Consider the following 23,529-nt stretch of genomic DNA (forward strand, 5'->3'; position numbering starts at 1 on the left):
ATATTGTTTAGCGCCCCTCGTTCGTAACTCTAAAGTTTATATAACAAAAGTGAAAGTTTAAGTTCATAATTTAACTTATATAAAATAATTAATGTAGAGTATTTATAAATAATATGTTAGTTATATATATATTAATTATTTCAAATAAGTATTATATTCTTAGCTAGACTCGTGAGGTTTTCAACCATAAACCAGCCACTTTCACAGGAGTGCGTTAACAGTACACTCTACTGGACTCTTGTGCAGCCATGGGCCTGTAAGCATTACATATTATGTATATATGTTTGTTTTATATTTAAAGCCGTGGGCATGTAAGCATTAGATATTACGTATATATGTTTGTCTTATATTTAAAATTTTATATTTTTTTCATAAATTTTAGTTTTTAAATTCATATTTATTTTTTCTGTACTTGCCGTTTCCCTGTCATATCTGGATCCTGGAAGACTGACAGATCTATTATTTAGGAGGCCAATGCATCATGTACATATGCGTGCTGAGCACTCTAACTCTAACCTAGGCAATTAGGGTTAGGTTATTTTTAGTGTACAACTCTAGCCTCCTTAGATATAAAGAAAGGGAGGGTTTCTATTGTTATTCATTTAGTTCAGTAGAGAGGAGTGAGTAATTAGAGTCGGGGTTTTAAGCTTCCAGTTCATTTAGTTCAGTAGAGAGGAGTGAGTAATTAGAGTCGGGGTTTTAAGCTTCCAGTGTTTCCTGTTTTCGGAGTAATAAAACAGTGATGTGATTTGAGTTTCAGATCTATTGTACTCATTGCTCTAGTTTGCTGTGCTTCAATTTCTAGGAAAAATCTGATTGTAGATGATAGTTTTCTGTTGATCCTAGGTATGCTAGATCGATTGCTAGAACTGTTACTCTCTGCTAAGAATTTCAACACTGGTGTTTCGACCAGCAGGGGCATCCATTATAAAGAAAGAAAAACAAAGATTAGTCTGTAAAGGGTAGTGGGTTAATTTTAGGGTCAGTAAGTGGTTAGTGAATTTGTACATTGTTTCGAAATGTATATGATCCCCAAGAGTGTTTGGGGGCATTGAGGGCATTGCTTCAACAATCCTGAGATGAGGGGTCGTAGCCAATGAAAAGGGAATGTTTCTCCCCATCCCCAGTCCCCTGGGGGCACATCGCATATGCAACTGTGGAAAACCATACACTCGGAATTAGATTAAGACTACGAAAAAGTTAAGCATTCATCCAGACTAAATATAAGGAGTTGTATGAGTAAATCCTCCTATAATGCTATTGCAAACATTGTGCTTTTGTTTTACTATCACTTGCACTTAAAGCTGAATTGCCGGTTATGCCAGCAATCTGAACGACTGCAAGAGATTCTCCCATATGAGAACAGCAATTAGGTAGAAAAGGCGAAGGGGCTACTCAACGTAAATGAAAGGCTGAAGAAGCCCAAGTTTGTAAGGACCAGGCACGGAAAAATAGTACTCATATTAACTTTTGTGTCATAGTTTTCATCAGCTTATCTGCAACTCTTCTTCATATCGTAAATCACTATCAAATAAGATTCAGTTCCACATTTTATAGTTATGTAAACTAAAACGGAGCAATTAAAAGGTTACTCTGGGCAGACTTTCTGTCATTTTGCATGTGTGCAGCCATGGAACTTCAATTTTGTGATCTGCTTGGCTGAAGTCTAATCTGAAAACTTCCGATTTAAGCAGAAATCTTATTTTCAAGCGTTCATTCGACAAGACAACAAAAGATAATAACTTGCAACGTTACTAGTTTTCTCTTTGACAAGAGTATAGCTGCTGAATGTCAAATAAACAAGACGCAAGAAAAATGGGCATCTAACCTTTGAAATTCTAGTTAACCACGTATTCATGTCTAAATTCAAAATGAAACCTGCACTATTAAGAAAGCCGTTAGACTAGCAAAGTGCCCTTCAATGTAAATTGGAATTGCGAACAAAAGATTACCATGATGCTGTATCCATTTGATCTTAGCTCTCTTTTGATTAATTACCCCAGGTTGCAGAAAGATATGTCGATTAATTCTCTTCCAATGCTCTTGATCACATGTGTGATATATGGGAGATCAGGTTGATTCAGGTATATCCACATAGCTTGTGAAGTTTGATCTAATAATCTCAAACCTTTACAAGACTATAAAACCAAGCCATCCTTTTATACAAAAGCATATGGATGCTGAATTTATTTCTTCATATACACAACAAAATGTGTACCTAAGACAATGGGTGAGGAATTTCCTCTGCATAGGTTCTATTTTGTACCAGAAAAAACATTGGTGTATTCATGATCCAATAAGTTGGTCCGCTGACATCATTTCAGGACTCTACCAAACTACATCCATGACTGTAGCTTCTTTGGCTGCAGAGACTGACAAGATGTCCAATTGAAAGTGATATATCAAGTGCAGTTCTTTTCTTGAAATGGATCAATTTACTTTAAGGCAATTACCAAAATCACCAGATGCAGACTATGAAATCAGTTGCCTAAGGTTATTGTGGCTCTAACAAGTAATTTTCTCATAAAACAACAGGTAAGCTTCACTCTGGAGAACCTCTGAAAGGGACAATTTACGCACAAATGTGTCGCTGATGCGATACCATGTGCTTTCAGCACAATGGCCATCATTTTCAGCCTTTTGGCAATCTTCAGCTTCTGGACCCCTGATGTAAGCAACATAATGACCACTTCTCATCGTACCGGAGTGTTCAACAACTCCTGTTAGACGATAGATACAGCTTTCTTTGTCTGGACACCTGTAAGCACAAAGTTGAACATAGTTACACACTATGTGACAGTGGACTAAATTTATCTAAACATAAGCAAACAGTTCATCTCATGAACGCATGGTTGCAACCTTCCTAATTATATCAATGTTGAACTGTACTTCAGTCTATCCACATGTAGATAAAAGCTACACTAGATAAGACAATGCCCTTAGCTTTCTCATTGTAAAAAACAACCAAGTAATGAAGTTTGCATCAATCCACAAATTAACTTTTTAGGTTCAAAGTTACAGTACTATATATATATATATATATATATATATTCAAGGGGCAATCAAAGCGTTTTACATTTACAAACAAACTAGTAGTTTTCATATTTATAATTCAGCCTGTTTATTTCATTTTCTTATCTTAATATGCAGGAGAATAAAGATGATTAGAGGGAACATACAGTTTGTGAAGAGAAAGCACAACTATGGATTATGGACATCAATTACAAGTTTGTAACGAACAAAGTTCATATGCGCAGCAGAATACTCAGAAGATCCTGTATATGTAAATATCCGTTTAGGACAAATATATTTTATAAGAAATGTACAGAAGATATGAGATGATTATAAATGAAGGTGAGGGTTTGCTTATATACCTAGGCAAGTACCCCTTCACAAACGGTCATGTCCTTAGAGACATGCCTCTTCAATACTAATCATCTAATTAATTAATCATTATTACAATTATCATCATTATTTATATTTATATTATTTTTATATATATTTTATTCATAACATTGTCTTCCTCTTCAAAAAGCTTTGTTCTCAAAGCTTATTGCTGACAAGGCATATCATTTGTTCTTTGTCTTGTAATTCTTCAATTTGTCATCTTCATTGATACAAGGTGATAAGAACTTCTGAGTGGTAGGCAAAATAGTCAAACTGAGAAGGAATCTGACCATCCTAAATCAATCCTTTGTGGAATCTTGCAGTTGCTGGAAATTTGTGATGAATTGTTATAAGAGGATTGGATTGTGCAAACTTCAGTATTCTTTGGAACATAAGTTTGTTGTTTATGTCCCTAGTGATACAGATTTGTAGATTGATTGAGATGTTTGTTCTTGTGATTCGGATGTAGATAAAGAGTTCTTTTGATTTGTCTTTCCCTTATCATGTGTGTGGTAATATTCTGATTTACTTCAAGTTCTGATGTTGTTGAGTTAGTTACAAAATCTTCACTTGGAATTTTCATTCTCTGAACTGCAACATTTGAGTGTGTTTTTTCTTCAATTGGATTTGGATTTGTCAGAACTATAAAATTAATGGAATCTATATTTGTTCCATTTTCAACTTACACTGCTAAGTCTGGAGATTTTGATGCTTCTTTTGCAACAAGTTCTTCAAATTTATTCTTTAATGATTTCTTATCATCCTTAAGTTTCTTAATCTGATTAAGCAAATTTTGGCTATGATTTTTTAAACGTGAAAGTTTTTCATATTCTAGATTGTTGACTTTATTCTTAGTGTCTTTCTCTTCTTTAAAATTTTTTATTTGTTTTAATAACCTTTGATTAAGGGTTTTTAAGCACAAATTTTCTTCTTCTTTCTCTGATAGATTCTCATTGAAATTTTTTCTTTTGACTTTCGTTTTCTTGTTCTAATTTTTGTTTTGTAGCCTTGGCCTTCTTGATCTTTGTAAGTAATTTTTGACTATGGTCCCTTAGACGCAAAATTTCTCTGTTATTTTCCATTGATGCTTCATAAAACTGAGCTTCGAGATCTTTATATTTCTTTTCTGATGCCTCATTTTTTTGTTGAAATTCTATGAGCTCTTCTTTTAATCTTTTAATTTGTGTATGTGGATTACTTTGATATTCTTCCAAAGTAAACAATTTCCTACATGTTGGACAAAATATTGTGCGATTTTTAAAAATAAATGAATACTCATATTCTATTCGACAAAACAGACATTTGGTCCAAAACATAAAATTATGTATGGAATCCACAACTCCTTCATTCATCTTCGAATTAGACTCCATTTTGCTTGACCTTAGGGTTTTATGGTAACCTTTTTCTAACTACTATTATTATTATTATTATTATTTATCTTTGTAATAATATATATATTTTTGTCTATAATATTATTCTTTTTAATATATTTCCTTTTTAGTATACTTGATATAATATCTTCCACACTTATAATTTTTATTTATTTATTTTTTTTATTTCTGAAATGTCCTTCTAAAAATTTTATATTGCAATGTGCCCCTTTGGAACACTTCTTTTTCTTTTCTATTCTTTTTTAATTATACACATTATATATGTGTCCCTCTGTCTTTTGTATATTACTTTAAACCTTTCAATCTAATGCCGATCAACTTGAAATTTAATTGATTATTATTTTTTTTAATTCGATCTATAAGGGTCGATCATCATACCCCTTCAGTCAACTCTTTATCTAACCTTTTTGTTCGTGATCAAATACAGTCGCAATGTAATCTGTAATGCATAAGGATCTTTTCTTAAACAAAATTTGACTGGTATGGTATGGGGACAGTCGCAACAGGATGATTTGATAGGCGGAATAGAAATATGCACAGTTGAGATGTTGAATTAAACTAATCAGATATCGACCACGAGAATTTACATTTTTTGGAGTGCACAAATTCAATCAAAAATGCCCACTAACTACCTACCTTGTGAGTAGAGGAGACACTGGTTCGACTCTTTCAAGGTTTCGAGTTTTGAATTAGCAAATGTGCCTATGCACTTTTGTTTAGATTAACTTTAGTTTCTTTGATCACATCAAATTACTTGCATGCATATCAATCTTGTAACGACTTCCCTTTGTCCGTTGTGGAGATCTCGGCCGAGTTTGCAAGGCATTCCCGAGGCCGAGTTTGTAGGGCGTTATGCACCTATGGTTGTCCGTCAATTGCAGTCCCAGCAGTGGTTTCAACAACGTTGGTGACTCCCTATGCAGCAGAATTGATGTTGTGTTTGACTAACCACAGGTATATTATTTATCCCTCTCCTTTGTTCTTTTAATTTTTTTTAATTTTTTATTTATTTTTTATTTTCTAAATAATTTATTTTTTTTTTAATTTAATTTTCTTCTTTTCTTTTCTTTTTTTCCAATTTTTTTTTACTTTTTTTTTTCTAATTTTCTATATATATTCTGAATGACAAAACTAGCGAAACAGAGAAACTCCAAAACTTGTGTAGTGAAACACTTGAATCACAGCGGCACAGAAGTTGATGACAGGTTAATGGCCAAAGGTCGATAATCGGAGGATGTGGCTCTGATACCAATGTAACGAACAAAGTTCATATATGCAGCAGAATACTCAAAAAATCTAAGGCATGTAAATATCCATTATAGGACATATACTATATAAGAAATATACAAAAGATTTGAGATGATTACAAATGAGGGTGAGGGCCTGCTTATATACCTAGGCTACCCCTTCACAAACGGTCATGTCGTTAGAGACACACCTCTTCAATACTAATCACTAATTAATTAATCATTATTACAATTATCATCATTATTTATATTTATATTATTTTTATATATATTTTATTCATAACTTCAATTCAAACCAATGTTGCAAACATCAACATCAAGATAAAATTGGCAACAGTTTGGAAAACCAAAAGATCATAAAAATCAAGAAAATATCAGTAAAAATCAACAAACATCGGGAAAATTAAGATACCACCAAAATATTGGTAAAAAATGGCAAACATCGGCTAGGCCAAAAAATTGTGATTTCGCGATTTTTTCACGATAAAATCAGGATGTTCGCAACATTGGTTCAAACAACTATGTAGATCGACCTCATTGCAAAAAATAATTGTATCCTACTTTATTCAATACTAGATCTAACAAAGTTGCACGCATAGCAGCAATGTCAAAAGATACTCGTCATTTTTAAATATACAATTTTTCCATAAACCTCTGATTCTCAGCTTGTAACCCAAATGTCTTGTATATATCAATCAATGACTGCATTATTTGTAGTTTTCATTATTTGAAAATGTTGTAAGGAACTAAACTCTCCAGCGAAGGAAGGTTATGAAAATAAAGATACCAATCAGGCATGCACTAACAAGTATAATCCATGAGAGAATTATCACAAGAATGTATTTTCATGTAGTAATAAATGATCTCCAATGCATTTATCTATTACTATAACATTTCTTAACTGGATTGGTTTATAACTTTCAAATTGAAACAAAAAATCTGCTTTGGGTCGATTCCAGAACTCAAGTCTCAAGAACACGGTAACATGATAATGCTTAAATATAGTATGATCCCAATTAGAGTGCATTGTTAGTGCCAATCGTGACATAGCAACACTTAGCGGCCAGTGGTATAATAACATTGATGTATTATTAGTATGTGACCCCAGATGTCAATTGGGTCTAGCCCAAGTAGTTGTGTGACGTAGTGTTATTCACCCCACCCAGGTTCTACTCCTTTAAGTGATGTGACAAAGATTCAAGCCCCTATAGAATCCAATTTATCCTCATTACCATTCTCAGAAGGAGAAGAGCCCGGTAAGTTCCCCAGAAATGCATCACATGGAGTATGTGTGTGTGTGAGACCTTAGGGTTATGTCTTTTAGAGTTAGATCCAGTTGACCTAGAGCTGATTCTATTTAAATGGGTCTTCTATCCCATTGTACTTGCAACACAGAACATGATTAAATATATTTGCTCATTTGAATAATTATTGTTTATAACATGGTATCAATGTAGGCTTTAGCACCTTGGCATTTTATGATATACCTAGGGTATATTACCACCAATATAATAATAATTCATACCAAGGATATATTGTACAATATAATTATAAGACTCGTAAATGCATATTTATTATTCTTTTGTAAGTATGATAAGACAACAAGCATGACTTATAAGTTATCATCCTTCACATGTACTTACACACCAATGCAATTGTATCACTATCCATTCTATATATCAATGTTGCACGACTCGTACTCGTATAAGACTCGTCACACTATTGACTCGTCGCCTCGTATAAGACTTCTATATATCAATGTTGCACGACTCGTACTCGTATAAGACTCGTCACGCTATTGACTCGTTGCCTTGTATAAGACTCGAGAACGACCCATATAAGACTCGTCAAAATACAAAAAAAAAAAAGTTAAAATATGGTAAATTTTAAGCACAAAAAAGAAACTAACGACAATTCCAATCCCCATAAGTTATAAAAACCACAATATATGCAATAATTCATAACATCATCTCATATCTATAAAAGTATGAAAAAAGTATGACATAACATATTCGATTTTTATAAGCAAAACATTTAGATACTAAATAAGAAAAGGACTAATGATTCCATAATTAAAATAAAAAATGTCAGCAAGTTCAAAATTCAAATACTTGTCATAAATGATAAATGATTCTCATACCAATCTTTCTAGCATTTAGGATCACTGGCCATCTAAAAACCAGCAAACAAATCAATGTGAAAAGTGCCCAAAATGCTTTTGGAACACTCAAAATTGTTACTATACAAAACCCAAAAAACACCAAGTGAAATGATAGAATGAAAGATATCAATTTCTACACTATGCAACTAAGGAAAAGCCAAGGTAACTTAGCTTTTTCATAGCTGATTTTATTGCTATTAGGACAACAGCTAATTTAACCTTCAAATACTAGATTTAGCAATGAAATTCAAAATCAAACCACGAGATATTGAACAAAATTTTATGTGCAAGAACAGAAGGAAATATCTTAGAGAAATCTTCGAAGGATTGGAGGTGAAACTTGGTGCAAGGTGGTAATGAGCTTCTTTTGTATTTGAAGATGGGTACTCCAGCCGAGGAGGATCCCAAGACTTCAAATTTTGAGGCATCTACTATTCCTTGAGATCTTTGCCAAGAAAAATTATTAGAAAATAGGTGCCCCCTACACATGAAACCTTGAAAATAAGTCAGCCAACCGAGATAAACATATAATTTAGGATTTCTAACTATAAGAAAAAGAAATAGACTAATCAAATAACCAAATTTGAAAAGTCTATTCTTACTAGGTGACAACACCCCTTCAAAGGCCTATTACAACAATAATAAAGCATTTTCTTCCCTCCAATTTCCCTTTCCCTCCACCTCATTTCCAAAAAAGAAAAGAAAAATAAAAATAAATTAAAAAAAAAAGTGCCTTTTGAGGGTCAACGGGTCTTATGGCAAACCTGCGGGTTTTACACGGGTAGATGGGTTTAATAAAGTACCCGCCGAGTTCGGGTCTTAAGCGCGGGTTCTATGTGAGTAACCCGGCTTGCTACTCGCGGGTCTTATATGGGTGGTGCTTCACTGCTATATCTATATATATATATATATATATATATATATATATATATTCTTATTCTTGTGTGCTATGTGTACCATGATTTCTGTGCTTTGTGTGTAAACTGGATTATGAACCACCCAATTCATAACATATTGTGTTTGCATGAAGCACGTGGAAAGTCGTGCAGCGTTTGCTGAGGTTGCAAAGAAAATCAATTAGCTCAACAGGGGAGAAGACTTAATGTATGTCTGAAGTTTCAAAAGACACTCACATGGTTCATAGGCATAACCTTCTGCGTACATTTGTTTAAGGGTGAATTGTGGTAAACATAAATGACATTACCAACAGCTCAATGCAATTGATAATGTATGGACCCCAAGGTAAAGAGAATGACATGTCACATGTCAGTGCTCTTGATTCTGGAGACCTGTTCTCAAAGCATGAGAGGCACTGCATGTGAAATTCACATCCTTTAGTTAATAAAATGAAGTTGTTTAGATGTTTTTTTTCATGTGGTCTTGCATCATCCTCAATAAACTATGAATCAACTAAGCATTCATTCTTCAAGGAGGGTGTGAAAACATATATCTAGGATTTTGTAGCATCCTGTGATGCTTGCCAAAGAAACAAGGGAGAATCAATAGAGATACTAGGGGCATTGCAACTTCTACCAAACCCAAAGCAGATTTGGACGAACATTTCAATGGATTCTATTGAAGGACTCCCAAAAGCGAGCAAAAAATCATTCATCGTGGTGGTGGTAGACCATCTTTTAAAAGCTTCTCATTTTGTGCCTTACCTCATCCTTTCACTCCTTCCTCAGTTGCCCAAGTTTTCATGGCTTAGATCTTTAAGCTACATGGTATGCCCACTTCCAATGTTCCAGATTGGGACCCCACGTTCACCAGAAAATTTCAGCAGGACGTATTTAAACTTCAAGATACACAGTTAAATATGAACATCGCATATGTTGCTCAAATTGAATGACTATGATATGATGTTTGAAAAATAGGGTATATCCACACAAATCGAACACCTTAAGACAAATTCACTCACACAAATATATGAAATATTAGTACATTGTTGTTTACATGACTAAAACCCTAGAGGGAAACATCCCATGGCCCTGTTACCCACCCATGTGGGTGACTCCTAGGAGAAAAAAAATCTCCTGATGTTTCGGCTTGCCAGCCAGCAGCCCTATCATGAGCCATAATGTTAAAATGCAAAAGATTGGCAGACATAAATGAAAGTGCATGGACAAAAGCCTATCCTAAGCTCTACTCCCCTCATTAGCCCTCACCTAGTTCTAAGCTAAAGCATGAGCTAAAATAAAGGGAACTTTGATATCCCAACCTCAATGAGCAATGAAACACTTCATTTATAAGGGATCAAAGATGATCAATGAATGCTTGTAACCCAAGCCATATCACCATATCTATAAAAGAAAAAGAAAATCAATGAAGAAAAAGGCGCACAAGCGGGGTGGTAAAAATAGGCCAAGGAAAGGGGTAACTTAGGTCCCACAATGGCTCCCTCTTCACATCATAACGCTCAAGGATGTTGGAATTTCGTAGTGGATACAAGACAGTGGCATCCTCCACGAAGTAAACCCTGTACCATGTTATTGATCATTTGCACCTATTGATAAATGGGTTAGCATAGGAACCATTCCTCCCCTTAGGGATGGAAGCACCTAATAGAGCCTTATAATGACCCGCCCATATCTAAACGTGGTAACTTGTTTACAAATCATAAGCTAGAAATACATTTGAAGATGACGCTTGTGTAAAGTACTTTGATGCCTTTTTCATTAAATATGGTCCACTCTTGACACTTTTAGGGTTTGTGCATCGGCGATGTTGATCTCACTTGATTCTATGAATTTTGTTAGATGTTTTTGCTCACATGTACAACTCTTATCCTTGACGGATGGTATGATGTTTCTCCAACACTTCAAAGAGGATGTCCAACTCCACTTAATGAGTTCACTAAGCACTAGTGTTGAATTTTCTATAAGATGCACAGTAGAAACCAATCTTTTGATCTAATAATTACTACGTAATGATCTTCAAACAATTTATCTTATGCCACTGATATCATTGAGAAATTATACACAAAAAATATCAATAGGAAATGAAGCAGAAATAGTAAAGATCATAAAGAGACAACGATGCACAATATAGAGTGTTTTCAACCTGGGAATCCCAAACTTGGGAGAAAACACAACTTTTCTTAGGAGAAATTATTCTTCAACAAGGTTTACAAATCAATAATTTGTCTAGAAGTCTATGCCAATACCCAAGTCAAAATACCAAACAAATGTAGTCAAAATACAAGTCAAGGTTGGTCAAACTGCCCAAAATAATCAAAAGTCAACACTGGTCAAACTACACAAAATCTATGGTCAAACCAGCTTGTTCAAACTCAGACCTGCAGTCAACTCTATGAACAAATTTGGCCCTATGGTCAACTGCAATTGACTGCAGTCAAATTCGGCCCTGCGGCTCATGTGGTCAACTACGATCAAATTTGACCCTACTGGTCCTGCAGTCAAATTCGGCCCTGCGACTCCTGCGGTTGACTGCAGTCAAATTCGTGCCTTTTCCACAATCAATTCCCAATCAAATAATTTGGTCAAACAGCCAATAAACTCGATCAACAGAACAGTCAATGCTTGGTCAAACATAGTCAAAAGTGTCATCCTCCACATGTGCGACTGTGAAAGAGAGAGAAATAGGCCTCAAAAAACATATCAGACTTGCTTCCTCGTTGGTGGTGAAAATGAGACATCATATCTTCTATTTATACTTGTTGAAATGGGTGTGACACCCCTAGGGACACGTCCCTTCACTCGACAGGCCAAGTTGACTTTTCTAGGCTGACTTGCACTCAAAAATAGATTTTTATTTTAATTTTCGTAGGTTGACTAGGAGACCTCTTTAGCATGTAGGACTACCTCCCAATGCTACACAAAAATCACACTCCCTCTTAGCAAGGGAGGTATTCTTCTTCTTCTTACCTGCAATGCATTTCCCCTTGGCTGAAATTTCTCCTCCACAAGAAAAGTTCATGTTGATGCATGTCTATGGATTACTCCATCCTGGAGTAGGAAATGTGACTCCTCACATGCATGTTTATAGATCACTCCATCCAATAGTAGGCAATGTGACTCTTCACATGCACGTATATCGATCACTCCATCCCGGAGTAGGCAATGTGAGTATCCTTGGATAAGTCACCTGACACAAGGATTCGGGATTCGACAAATACGGGGATTCGAGTGTCGGATACGGACATGTTTACCCCCCCGAACAGGACACGTTCAGATACGTTATATATTATTTTATTAAATATATATATATATATATAAAAATTAGATATTTCTTACACAAATTCTCATTCATGATACAAATTCATTGATTCAAACTAGATCTTCATCTAGATGTAAGCTTTACAAAGTAACATTATGCATACAAAATTACAAATACAATTACATAAATGATAAATAATAAATTATAAATTTATAATACATATTCAATTCATCAGTGATCCAATAGGAGAAAGACAAGACAGTAAGATAAAGATATTGTAGTTTTCTCAAAAGCCATCAAAATCAAAATGTGTTACTGTTTACATAGGTAGTGCAATGCCAATGGCAAATATAAATAGAAAATACAAAACAACTACAACTACAAGTCTACAAGTATAAAAGCCTCAAGGCAGTAGGTAGCTCATGACTCATGAGTCATCATCAAAATCAGCGTCACTGTCCTCATCATCATGGTCACCACTGCTCTCTATTGCATCATCCTCCTCTGTATCCAAAGTCATCTCTGCATCTACTGGTGTGGAGGATGAACACTCTACAGTATCACCATCATCAAATCTAACAACTCTAGCACTTACCTGTTGCTTGAATCTCCTTGAAAATGCTCCCACACCCTTTGCTCCTTGCTCCCAAACACCACAACAAACTAAACAAGTGAATGTGCAAATAGAATGGGGAAATACGCCTTCATAACGTCGCACGGGTTCTTGATTTCTAGATTCGAAGTGCCCTGATCGGGACACGTTTTGGATTCGATGTGTCTTGATCGGGACACGTTCCAGATTCGAAGTGCCCTGATAGGGACACATTCCGGATTCGAAGTGTCCCAATCAAACATGACGTGTCCTGATTTTCGGACACGAATCCGCCCGAATCGTGTCCGATTCGCCGAATTCAGGACATGTAGGGCCTAGGGGATGAATCCGGTTTCATAGATCATGGGCCATTTACCACTGGACAAATCAGCATGACACAACCAAAGTCCTTTATGGCTCCTCGAGTGAATGTATCAATCTCCTCTAGTCAAATTAGCACAACCCAACCAAGGTCCTTTATGGCTTCTTAGGAGAGGATCTGCCCCTAGACCATTCACCCCCTGGCCAAATAAGCTTGGCCTAGCCAAAGTCCTTTATGGATTCTCATGTGAATTTCATCTATCTCCTCTGGTCAAATTATGACCCAACCAAGTCCTCCTAGTTTCTCAAGAGAAGATTTGTCCAATCCTGCAATTGCTCTGGGCAATTCACCCCTGGTCAAATCAGCATGACCCAGCCAAGTCTATATCACTTCTCAGGAAATGGTCTGCCTAATCTTGCAAAGACATCAACACTCCCTCTTAACCAGGCAAACATCCTGCATCATGCCAAGCTTGTCTCTAAAGTATACAAACTTCGTTCTAAATAGAGGCTTGGTGAGAATGTCTGCAATATGCTCGTCTGTGGATATGTACTAGAGCTTCACTGCTCCCTTCTGCACCATGTCTCGAATGAAGTGACCTGATCAAATAGTCTTGCAAGAAGCTTCCAAAGCCACACTGCTTCACGACTTGCAACACTGGTTGTGATATACTATGCCTCTGTTGTACTGAGTGTGACAAAAATTTTCTTCTTGCTAAACCAAGATATCATAACCGATCCCAAGCTAAAGCAACACCCTGAGGTGTTCTTTCTATCCACTCCACTACTGGCCCACTGAATCTATATGTCCCTGCACCCTCACTTCACCACCTGAGACATATCTCAAACCATATCCAACTGCACCACACAGGTACCTCAACACATGTTTTGTTGCAACCCAATGTATTTGCCTCGACTCAACCATATTCTAGCTTAGGGTGTTCACTACAAATCAAATATCCATCCTAGTGTTAACCAGGTACATCAAGGATCCAATCAACTGTCTGTACATCATGGGATCCACCAAATATGAATCTGAAGCAGAATCATTCAGCTTCTTTAAATTAGTCACCATAGGTGTAGTCGTGGACTTGCAGTTCATCATATAGAATCTTCTCAAAATTTGGACAATGTACTTTCATTGAGGAAGATCTCATTTGCTCTCTGCTACACCTCCAATCCCCAAGAAATAGTGTATTTGGCCAAGATCCTTTATTTCAAACTCTAAGGCTAACTCCCTTTGACACTGAAGTAGATCTTCTTGAGGTAATTTTGGTTGCTCCCTCTATCATGGAGGCAAATCCTCTTGCCACTGTTGCTCCCTTTATCACGTCAGCAAGTCCTTTTGCCATTGTTGCTACCCTTTGTCACGTAGGCAAGTCCTTCTGCCACTGTTGCTCCCTCTTTCAGGAAGCATATCCTGTTGTCTAACATGGTCCCTTCATAGAAGACATACAGCTCCTAGAGACCTCTTGTTTCTGAGCATCTGACAAATTCATGACGTCCTCTCGAAAGGCTACTCCTTCCATTTTGCCTCACTGTCTACTCCTTCAAAACTAGAAGCTCTTCCAGTCATCTGGCATTGTCATGGATGTCCGAACAATCTATACAATCCTCCCTCTCAAACATCAATCGCTCATACTGAGTCTATGCTCAAACCCAAGAATATGACCATCTGGGAACTAGACCAAAAATCTTCTCGTAGTCCACTCCGTCTTTCTGGGAGAACCCTCTTGTCTCAAAACTTGCTTCTATGTTGTCATTTGTTGTGTGCATCATTGCCTTGGCAATCTCCATAATGGATCTATTTTTCCTTTCTGCAAACTCCATCCAGGGGGCCATGGAAGGAAAAGCCATAACCAAGCCAAATACAAGGGCAAGAGGTTGAACAAAGAATAGAAACAATGATAATAATCAAGGGAATATATATATATATATATATATATATATATATATATATATTCTGTGTGCGTGTGTGTGTGTGTGTAAAGTACTTATCTCTTGATCAAGGAAGAAATTTGTTGAGGCTTGTAGGGAACTGTCAACTCCTTCTTGATCCTTGCCTCCTTGTAGAAATCACTGAAGTCCATCTGCAATCTCATCATGCTTAGATTCCTTTGTCTTCTTTTGTAGTGGATGTTGATCCTCAACATCAATTGTTGATGCATGTTGCTTTCCTTCCCCTTTTCATGCATGAACTGTAAGGGTTGGGGTTTCTTCATCATGTGGATTCATCGAGCTATCTAGCCACATCAAAGGCTCAATAACAAGCTAGCATCAACACCAAGTCATTCCACATGCTATCAAGGAGATAAACCAAGTATGCATCATACAAACTTGCATCCAGTGTTCGAATTCTTGCTCTAGGGTTTCATTCCATAAACCCTAGGACTTTCTCATCGAAGACTTCAATACAAGTCGTAACCTCCAAGTCTTCTCTAGGTTTTACAAACCCTAAGCCTTCTAACTCTTGTACCACACAAGCATAAAGACTCCAAGACGAATACATCAATATTATAAACACATACTTTAACATAAGTGTTATGATAGCCTCTCTTCTCGCTTTATATAAAATTGGGTGAGGGAGGCTTTCTCCTCAACTCCCTCTGGCTTTGAAGTAACTTCCTTCTAAAGATTTGTAACACTATCTTCCATTCTGAGACTTGGCACCAATTGACAAGAAATCAAAATCTAGTCAAGTTGTTGAACACTTGTCTCTTAGGCTGACTTCAATGGTTGCTCTTTCAACAAAGCTCTGATACCATGTTGAATTTTCTACAAGATGCACAATAGAAACCAATCTTTTGATCTGATAATTACTACCTAATGATCTTCAAACAATTTATCTCATGCCACTAATATCATTGAGCAATTATACACAACAAATCTCAACAGTAAATATAGCGAAAATTGTAAGTATCATAAAGAGACAACCATGAACAATAGAAAATATTTCTACCCTGGGAAACCCAAACTAGGGAGAAAACCCAACAAAATTTCTTAGGATAAATTATTCTTCAGTAAGATTTACAAATCAATGATCTGTCTAGAAATTTGTGGCAATACCCAAGTCAAAATACTAGACAAATCTGATCAAACTCTAGTAAGTCAAGGCTGGTCAAACTTGTTGATTTTCTAAGTGCAATAGAGACTAGTACAAGATTTCTAAAAAACTGATAATTACTTTTGATATTGATATTCTTTTAATTATTCCATTATATCATTCAACAATTATACTTCAGAAATTCAACCATACAAGAACAGTAGAACAGTAGAGATCACAATGCACAAAAAGAAGACAAGATTTACACTGGGAAAACCCACTAAGGGAAAAACCTAACAACCTTTTCAATAGAGAAATTCTTTTGTTCAACAAGAGACACACCTAGACCTTCTAGTCATTAATTAGGTCACACCTAGTCAAAACCTCTGAGTCAAGCCTCCCAATCTGATCCAGGACTTCACTCTATTAATCTGCCCCAGAATTTCAGCCCCTCCTACAACTACCAGAATCCCAAAATTTTGGCCCCCAGTAACTAACCAAAAAATTTGGCTCCCGTAACAAAAACTGCTCAAAAATATGTGAACTCCACACAGAGAGAGACTATCCACATGGGTAAGCTTGAGAGAGAGAAAGAGATGTAATTCGTCCTTCTTTTTGTCCTTCTTGTTCTTCTTGATCTTTGCTAGGATACCCAAAAACTGTCTTCTTGAGAGAGTGTGAATTGGTGCTTTTGAGGAGAAGGTCGAGCTGCCTTTATATGGTGTTATGCTTGGGTTGCATGGGTGTGACTCTGCCCGAGCCGACTTCACTTGAAGGGAGGCCAACTTGACAAACTTGGAGCCAAAGATTTCAAATTCAAATTTTCTTCTTTCAAAAGTCCAAATGGGACATGACTCAAAATATAATTTTCTTTTGACTCTAGTATTTAAAACATGGTTTACAATAATCAATATAAATACATCAAGGGCCAAATATATATTATCAAGACCAACCATAGTTACAAAATTCAACACTCCCTCTTAACTAGGGAGGTATTCATAATGAATATCATAGATGTGCTCAAGTTGACAAATTTCTCTAAGAAAGGTTATATCAAATCATCATCAACATCATCATCATTAGCATCATCATCTACCATCGACATCCGCTAGTAGCCATACCCTGGTTGGTGCCTAACCCATGGCTTATCATCAACACATCAGGGTTCACTCTTCCAAAGTGATAGGTCCTCAAATCTCAAAGCCTCTCACTAGGCCAAAAATGTTGAGATACTTACTCAACTAGCAGGCACTCACTCACCCCTCTTGGTGAGCACTTTGGGTCGAGACCTCATTCAACCATCCATGGTGAGTGATTGGGTCTAGATGCTGAAAGACCTCACTCCACCCTTCCCTGGAGCGTGATTGGGTGCAAATGTTGAAAGACCTCACTCCATCCTTCCCTGATGTATGATCGAGTCCTGATAATGGAAGACCTCACTCCATCCTTCCCTGATGTATGATAGAGTCCTGATAATGGAAGAGCTCACTCCACCCTTCCTTGGGGTGTGATTGGGTCCAAACCTTACTCAACCCTTCATGGTGAGTAATCGGGTCTCCTCACCAAGAGGCACTCACTCCATCCTACCTAAGGAGCACTCTAGGCCTCTCAGACCATTCTCCCTATTGGGAGAATGTCCATCCATGTTGTTATCAGAGCAACACTCCCTCTCAGTGAGGGGTAATCTCCACAAGCCCTAGCTTATCTCTTAAATACACAAACTTCTCTCTAGGAAACGGCTTCATCAAAATATCAGTTGTTTGTTCATCAATGGAGATGTACTCGAGCCTTATTACTCTCCTCTGTACCATGTCATGGATGTAGTGGTACTTGATCTCCATATGCTTCAACCTATCATGGAACATGGGATTCTCTAAAAGCTTCACACAACTTTGATTATCACGGTGAATCACGGTTGGTTCTAGCTCTTGGTCAAATAGTCTTGCAAACAACTTTCGAAGCCACACTGCTTTTGTACATGCTTCATTCGCTGCAATATATTCTTCTTCTACAATGTTGAGTGCGACAGATCTCTGCTTCCTACTAATCCAATATATCATAGCGGAGCCAAAGATGAAGCATACCCCCAATGTGCTCTTCCTATCATCAACACTTCTTGCCCAGTCAGCATTTGTATATCCTTGAAGTTGTACATCCTTGTTTGCGACATATCTCAAGCCATAGTTCACAATACCATGTAGATATCTCAAAATGTGCTTTGCTGCAATCCAATGCTCATGCCTTGGTTCAACTTGGAACTGGCTCAAAGTGTTCACAACAAAGCAAATGTCTGGCCTGGTGTTAACCACATACATCAATGGGCCAATCAATCGGCGGTACATAGATGGATCTACCAATATAGATTGAGAGCGTCTTAACTTCTTCAAGTTATTTGAAGAATTTGTTTTCGGAGTTTTATCCACAGTGATCACTTTCAATCGACATTTCAAGTCTAGACCAGGACCATCATCAGGATGTAAACTGTTGAGGAGAGGAGAGGGGAAAAAGGAATAAATAAATAATAAAAAGGAAATAAGAAAATAAGTCGACAGGAGGTAAAGCCCAAAAATGAAAGGGGCAAATCTAATAGATGAAAGAAAAAATTATTAATTAATAATATATCATGATAATATATTAAAAGAATTAGAAGCATTTGTAATAATTATTACAGAAATAATAATATATTAGGACATCAATTAAAGAACAATTAATAAATTATTAATAGTTTTAGCATAATCTTAATACAATGATAATGTAGATGTAATTATATTAATATATTATAGATAACATATAGCATTAGAGAAATAGATTAATGTACTTTTTATTATTAATGAATTAGTACAACAAAAGTATTAATTCATTAATAATAATACAATACCTTGATCTATTGGTAAATATGTTAATAGATTATTGCTTTATATATCATTTACTAATAGATTCATTTATTATTATGCTAATAAATTAATATACTAGTATTCATGTACTATGTTAATAAAATTAGTTATATATTTTAATGTAAAATGGATAAATACCTAAGAGAGTTGAGAGAGTACCAGGAGCCAACTCTTACTAACTTTGAGTCCGCCATCCCAATTGAGGTTGTTTGGATGTCTTAATATCTCTACAGCCTCTCTGGATCTTCTTTTGAAGTAGTGATTTTCCTTTGCAATGATAGCAGTGTCTTCCACGCAGATGTGATGCTTAGTGTGGAGGGAATGCTCTGCAAGAGTGTTGATTTTTAATGTCAACACAATGCTCCTTTATTCTTGTTTTAAATGATCTCCCAGTTTCACCAATGTAGATTTTTCCACGGGAGCAATTAATTTTATAGACTCCTTTTAGCTTATGCTAATTAATGTTGTCCTTAATAGATTTCATTTTTTGTTTTATAGTTTCTAATGGTTTGAAAATAGAACCAATATTCCTTTTTCTGAGTACTTTAGCTAATCTGTCAGTTACACTACGTATATAAGGAAGTTGTGCTTTTTTGCTAGAAGGAAACAAATTAGTTGATTTTTGTGAGGGGTTCATCTTTTCTTTTTCTCTCTTGATGGCTTTAGAAATGTCTCTATCCTTGTATCCAATCCCTCTGAAGACCTTACTAAGGTGGTCCAACTCTTGATCCAAGTGATCTTTATCAAATATCCTAACAACTCTTACGGTCAACATATCCCAAATTTCTGAGCTAGATAATGGTGAGTGTCTGCATGAAGGTAACTGACAGAATGAGTCTTTTTTCTGAATACTTGATGCCCCAAGGTCCCATCCTCATTTCTAGTAATTATAATGTCCGGGAAGGGAATACAATTATTGTCTTCCAGTTCCATTGTGAATTTTATGTCATTTGATATTCCATTTAGATGTTCTAGGAATTTATTGAGTTCTTCTTTACCATGCTTCCATTTTACATTAGTATCATCAACGTACCTTTTCCATCTTCTAGGTTTCAACGGGTAGGAGTCAATTGCTTTCTGCTCAAATTTTTCCATGTAGAGGTTAGCTACAATAGGAGAAAGGGGGAAGCCCATTGCAACACCTTTGACTTGTTTATAGTATTCTGCTTGGAAGCTAAGGAATGTTGAGCGTAGGAAAATTTCTACAAGATTAGTTGTTTTAGTGTTAGTTGTTTTAGTGTTTGTTACTTCATAGAGGAGTCACCATGGGAGTAAGCATGGATTTACAGTTCATCATGCCAAATTTCTGAAGGATCTCAATAACACACTTTCCTTGACCAAGGAAGACTTCGCCAAGTTTCTGCCATATTTCTAATCCCAAGTAATAATGCATCAAACCAAGATCCATCATATCAAATTCTGAAGCCAACTTCTTTTTACACTGAATGATGAGAGGCTCAGCACCTGTCAGAAACAAGTCATCAACATATGGCAATAGAATCACAAGTGCATACTTCACATCCTTGAAATAGAGGTTTGGATTGACATCACTCTTGGTAAATCCCAGTCTTGTCAGATAGCTACCAATTCGAGCATGCCAAGCTCTTGGAGCTTACTTGAGTCCATACAAAGCCTTCTTTAACCTGCAAACATGAGATTCTTTTTCATGCACCTAAAAATCTTGAGGCTACTCTATGTAAATCTCTTCCTCAATCACACCACTAAGGAAAGTTGTCTTCACATCATTGATGTAAATTCCATCCCAATGAAGCAGCAAGAGAAATAATAGATCTAATGGAGGTGTACCTGACAACTGGAGCAAAGGTCTCATCATAATATTCTCCCTCTTTCTGGGAGAACCCTCTAGCCACAAATCGCACCTTGTATTTGTCAATAATTCCATTTGCAACATGCTTGATCTTGTATATCCACTTGGAAGTCACCACTGACTTCCCTTCTGACCTTGGCACAATCTCCTAGACATCATCCTTCATGATAGATTGGTATTCTTTATTCATGGCTTCCTTCCATACTTGCTAGTTGGTTACTTCTTCATAAGTGGAAGGCTCTACATCAATAATGTTAGTCATAAGAGTTGCATAGCTAGAAACCATTTTAGGTTTCTTAATTTTTATGGATGTGCCATCAGGAGCTGCATGTCCTTCTGCTTCTTCCAATGTAGATCTAAGCCATGCTGGTCTCTTTTTTATTTCAGGAACAAATTCTACTAGTTCACAAGGACCTTCTGGCTCTTTAGGACATTCTGTAGAACTCGAGCGCTCTTCTTTCGAAGCCTCATGCTTGTGACTTCATCATAGGAATCTATGGAGACTTCCTTAGACTTCCAATATGCAACTTTCTCAACAAGTGACATCCCCCCTGACCTCAATTCGTCATTGCTCTGAATGTAGACCATATAGGCCTTTGATGATTCACTATAACCAACAAATATGCCTTTCTTTCCTGAAGGTTCTAGCTTGTTCCTTTTATCCTTAGGAACATGAATGTAAACAAGGCAACCAAAGATTCTCATATGTCCAACCTTTGGTTTTCATCTAGATAACGCTTCTTCAGGAGTCATATCTTCCAGAATTCGATGAGGACTTCTATTCTAAATGTATACATCTGCCAATGATGTTTCTCCTCATAAGAACATCAGCAAATCCTAATCATGCATCATAGCCTTGACAGATTCTTCAATGGACATGTTCTTTCGTTCTGCCACACCATTTTGTTGTGGATTATAGGGAACAATCAGCTCCCTCTTAATCCCAACTTTCTTATAGAAAACAACAAGTTCTTTCGAGGTGTACTCTCCTCCATTGTCAGATCTCAAAATCTTGATCTTCTTACCTGTCAAGTTTTCCACTTCAGCTTTGAATTCTTGAAACTTAGTGAAGACTTCATCCTTGGTCTTCATGAGATAGATCCATGTCTTATGAGAGAAGTCATCAATAAACGTCACATAGTATAATGAACCTCCAAGTGATCTCACAGGCATCGGACCACATACATCAGAGTGAATCAAATCTAAAACTTCTTTAGATCTATTGTCATTACTTGGAAATGGTTTCTTGATGTTCTTTCCAAGTGCACAACCTTTACAAACACCCTCATGATCTATCTGTAATTCAGGAACACCTGAAACTATTTGATTCAATTCAAGTAATGCTCTATAATGAAGGTGACCATATCTTCTATGCCATAGCTCACTTGGATTGATTTCATCATGTACTAGGGCTTGAGCTAGTTGATTCGCTAGCCTATACAATCTTCCTTCACAACTTCCAATGACTCTAGCATCATCCATACTAGAACCTTTGGGCCATACATGTACTTTTCCATCCACAAAAGCTACTATATCTCCTTTATCTTCTAAACATGAAATAGAGATTAGATTCTTTTTCAAACCTGGTACATACAGAATATTGTTGAGATGTACATTGTTACTAGATTCCAGCGCGAAAGATGCCTTTGCAACTCCTTTGGCTGCGTTGTTTTGGTTGTCTCCAAGCTCTACCCTTTGAGATAGTCACTCTTCCATCATGCTAGTGAGATTGCCACGATCTCCTGTCATGTCCCTTGAAGCACCGCTATCTACCAGCCACATATTATCATCATCTGCAATATAACCTATTAGAGCAGAAAAGAAAAAGAAATATTTGTCACCTTTAGGCTTCTTTGGATGTTCATCTTCAGTGTCAGTTGCGGAAGCATCTTTTCCCTTTCTCTTTTTGTTATTATTCATCTTAGGACAATCCCTTTTATAATGTTCAAATTTTTGACAACCATAACATTGAATCTTTGACATGTCATTCTTCCCTTAGGGAGGAGGTGATCTTCTTCTTAACTTCTTGTGTTGAAAGCCAAACTTCTTCTTTCCTTTATTCTTGAAGTGAGTTGCAAGTGCTTGAGAAGCTTCATCCTTTCTATCTCTCGATATAAGCTTTGATTCTTCTTGAGCACATGAGGCCCACAATTTTTCAAACAAGGACATTTCCTTTCTGTTGCTTATACTTGCTGCAAATGCATCCCATCATCTAGGTAGACCATTGAGTGCTATAGTCATAAGCTCTTGATCAGAAACAGTTTCTCCAATTGCTTCAATTTGGTCTCTTATTTGTGAAATCCTTACGAAATATGAAGCTATAGTGTCATCATTCGTCATTGTTACATCACGAAGCTCATTCTTCAAGCTCATGGCTTGACCAACATTCTTGATAGTAAATAGATTAGTTACGGCATCGTACATCTTCTTGGAAGTATCGAGCTTTGCAATATAGGAGATTAAATGATCTCTGATGGAGTCCATAATAA

At 36.4% G+C, this 23,529-nt stretch overlaps 1 protein-coding gene across 1 annotated transcript in view; it reads right to left on the bottom strand.

Moving 5' to 3' along the window:
* Positions 1–2,129: 2,129 nt before the first annotated feature.
* Positions 2,130–23,529, bottom strand: part of LOC149233681 (ubiquitin carboxyl-terminal hydrolase 2-like) — a 64,193-nt gene continuing 42,793 nt past the window's right edge. The window contains exon 2 of the mRNA XM_089379827.1: positions 2,130–2,758. Coding sequence (XP_089235953.1) covers positions 2,506–2,758 — 253 coding nt within the window. The 3' untranslated portion in view covers positions 2,130–2,505. The remainder of the gene's footprint in view (positions 2,759–23,529) is intronic.

This window comes from Pinus tabuliformis, chromosome J (assembly GCF_031772625.1).
Source record: "Pinus tabuliformis cultivar Carrire ecotype Pingquan chromosome J, CPIR1, whole genome shotgun sequence".
Taxonomy (NCBI): Eukaryota; Viridiplantae; Streptophyta; class Pinopsida; order Pinales; family Pinaceae; genus Pinus; species Pinus tabuliformis.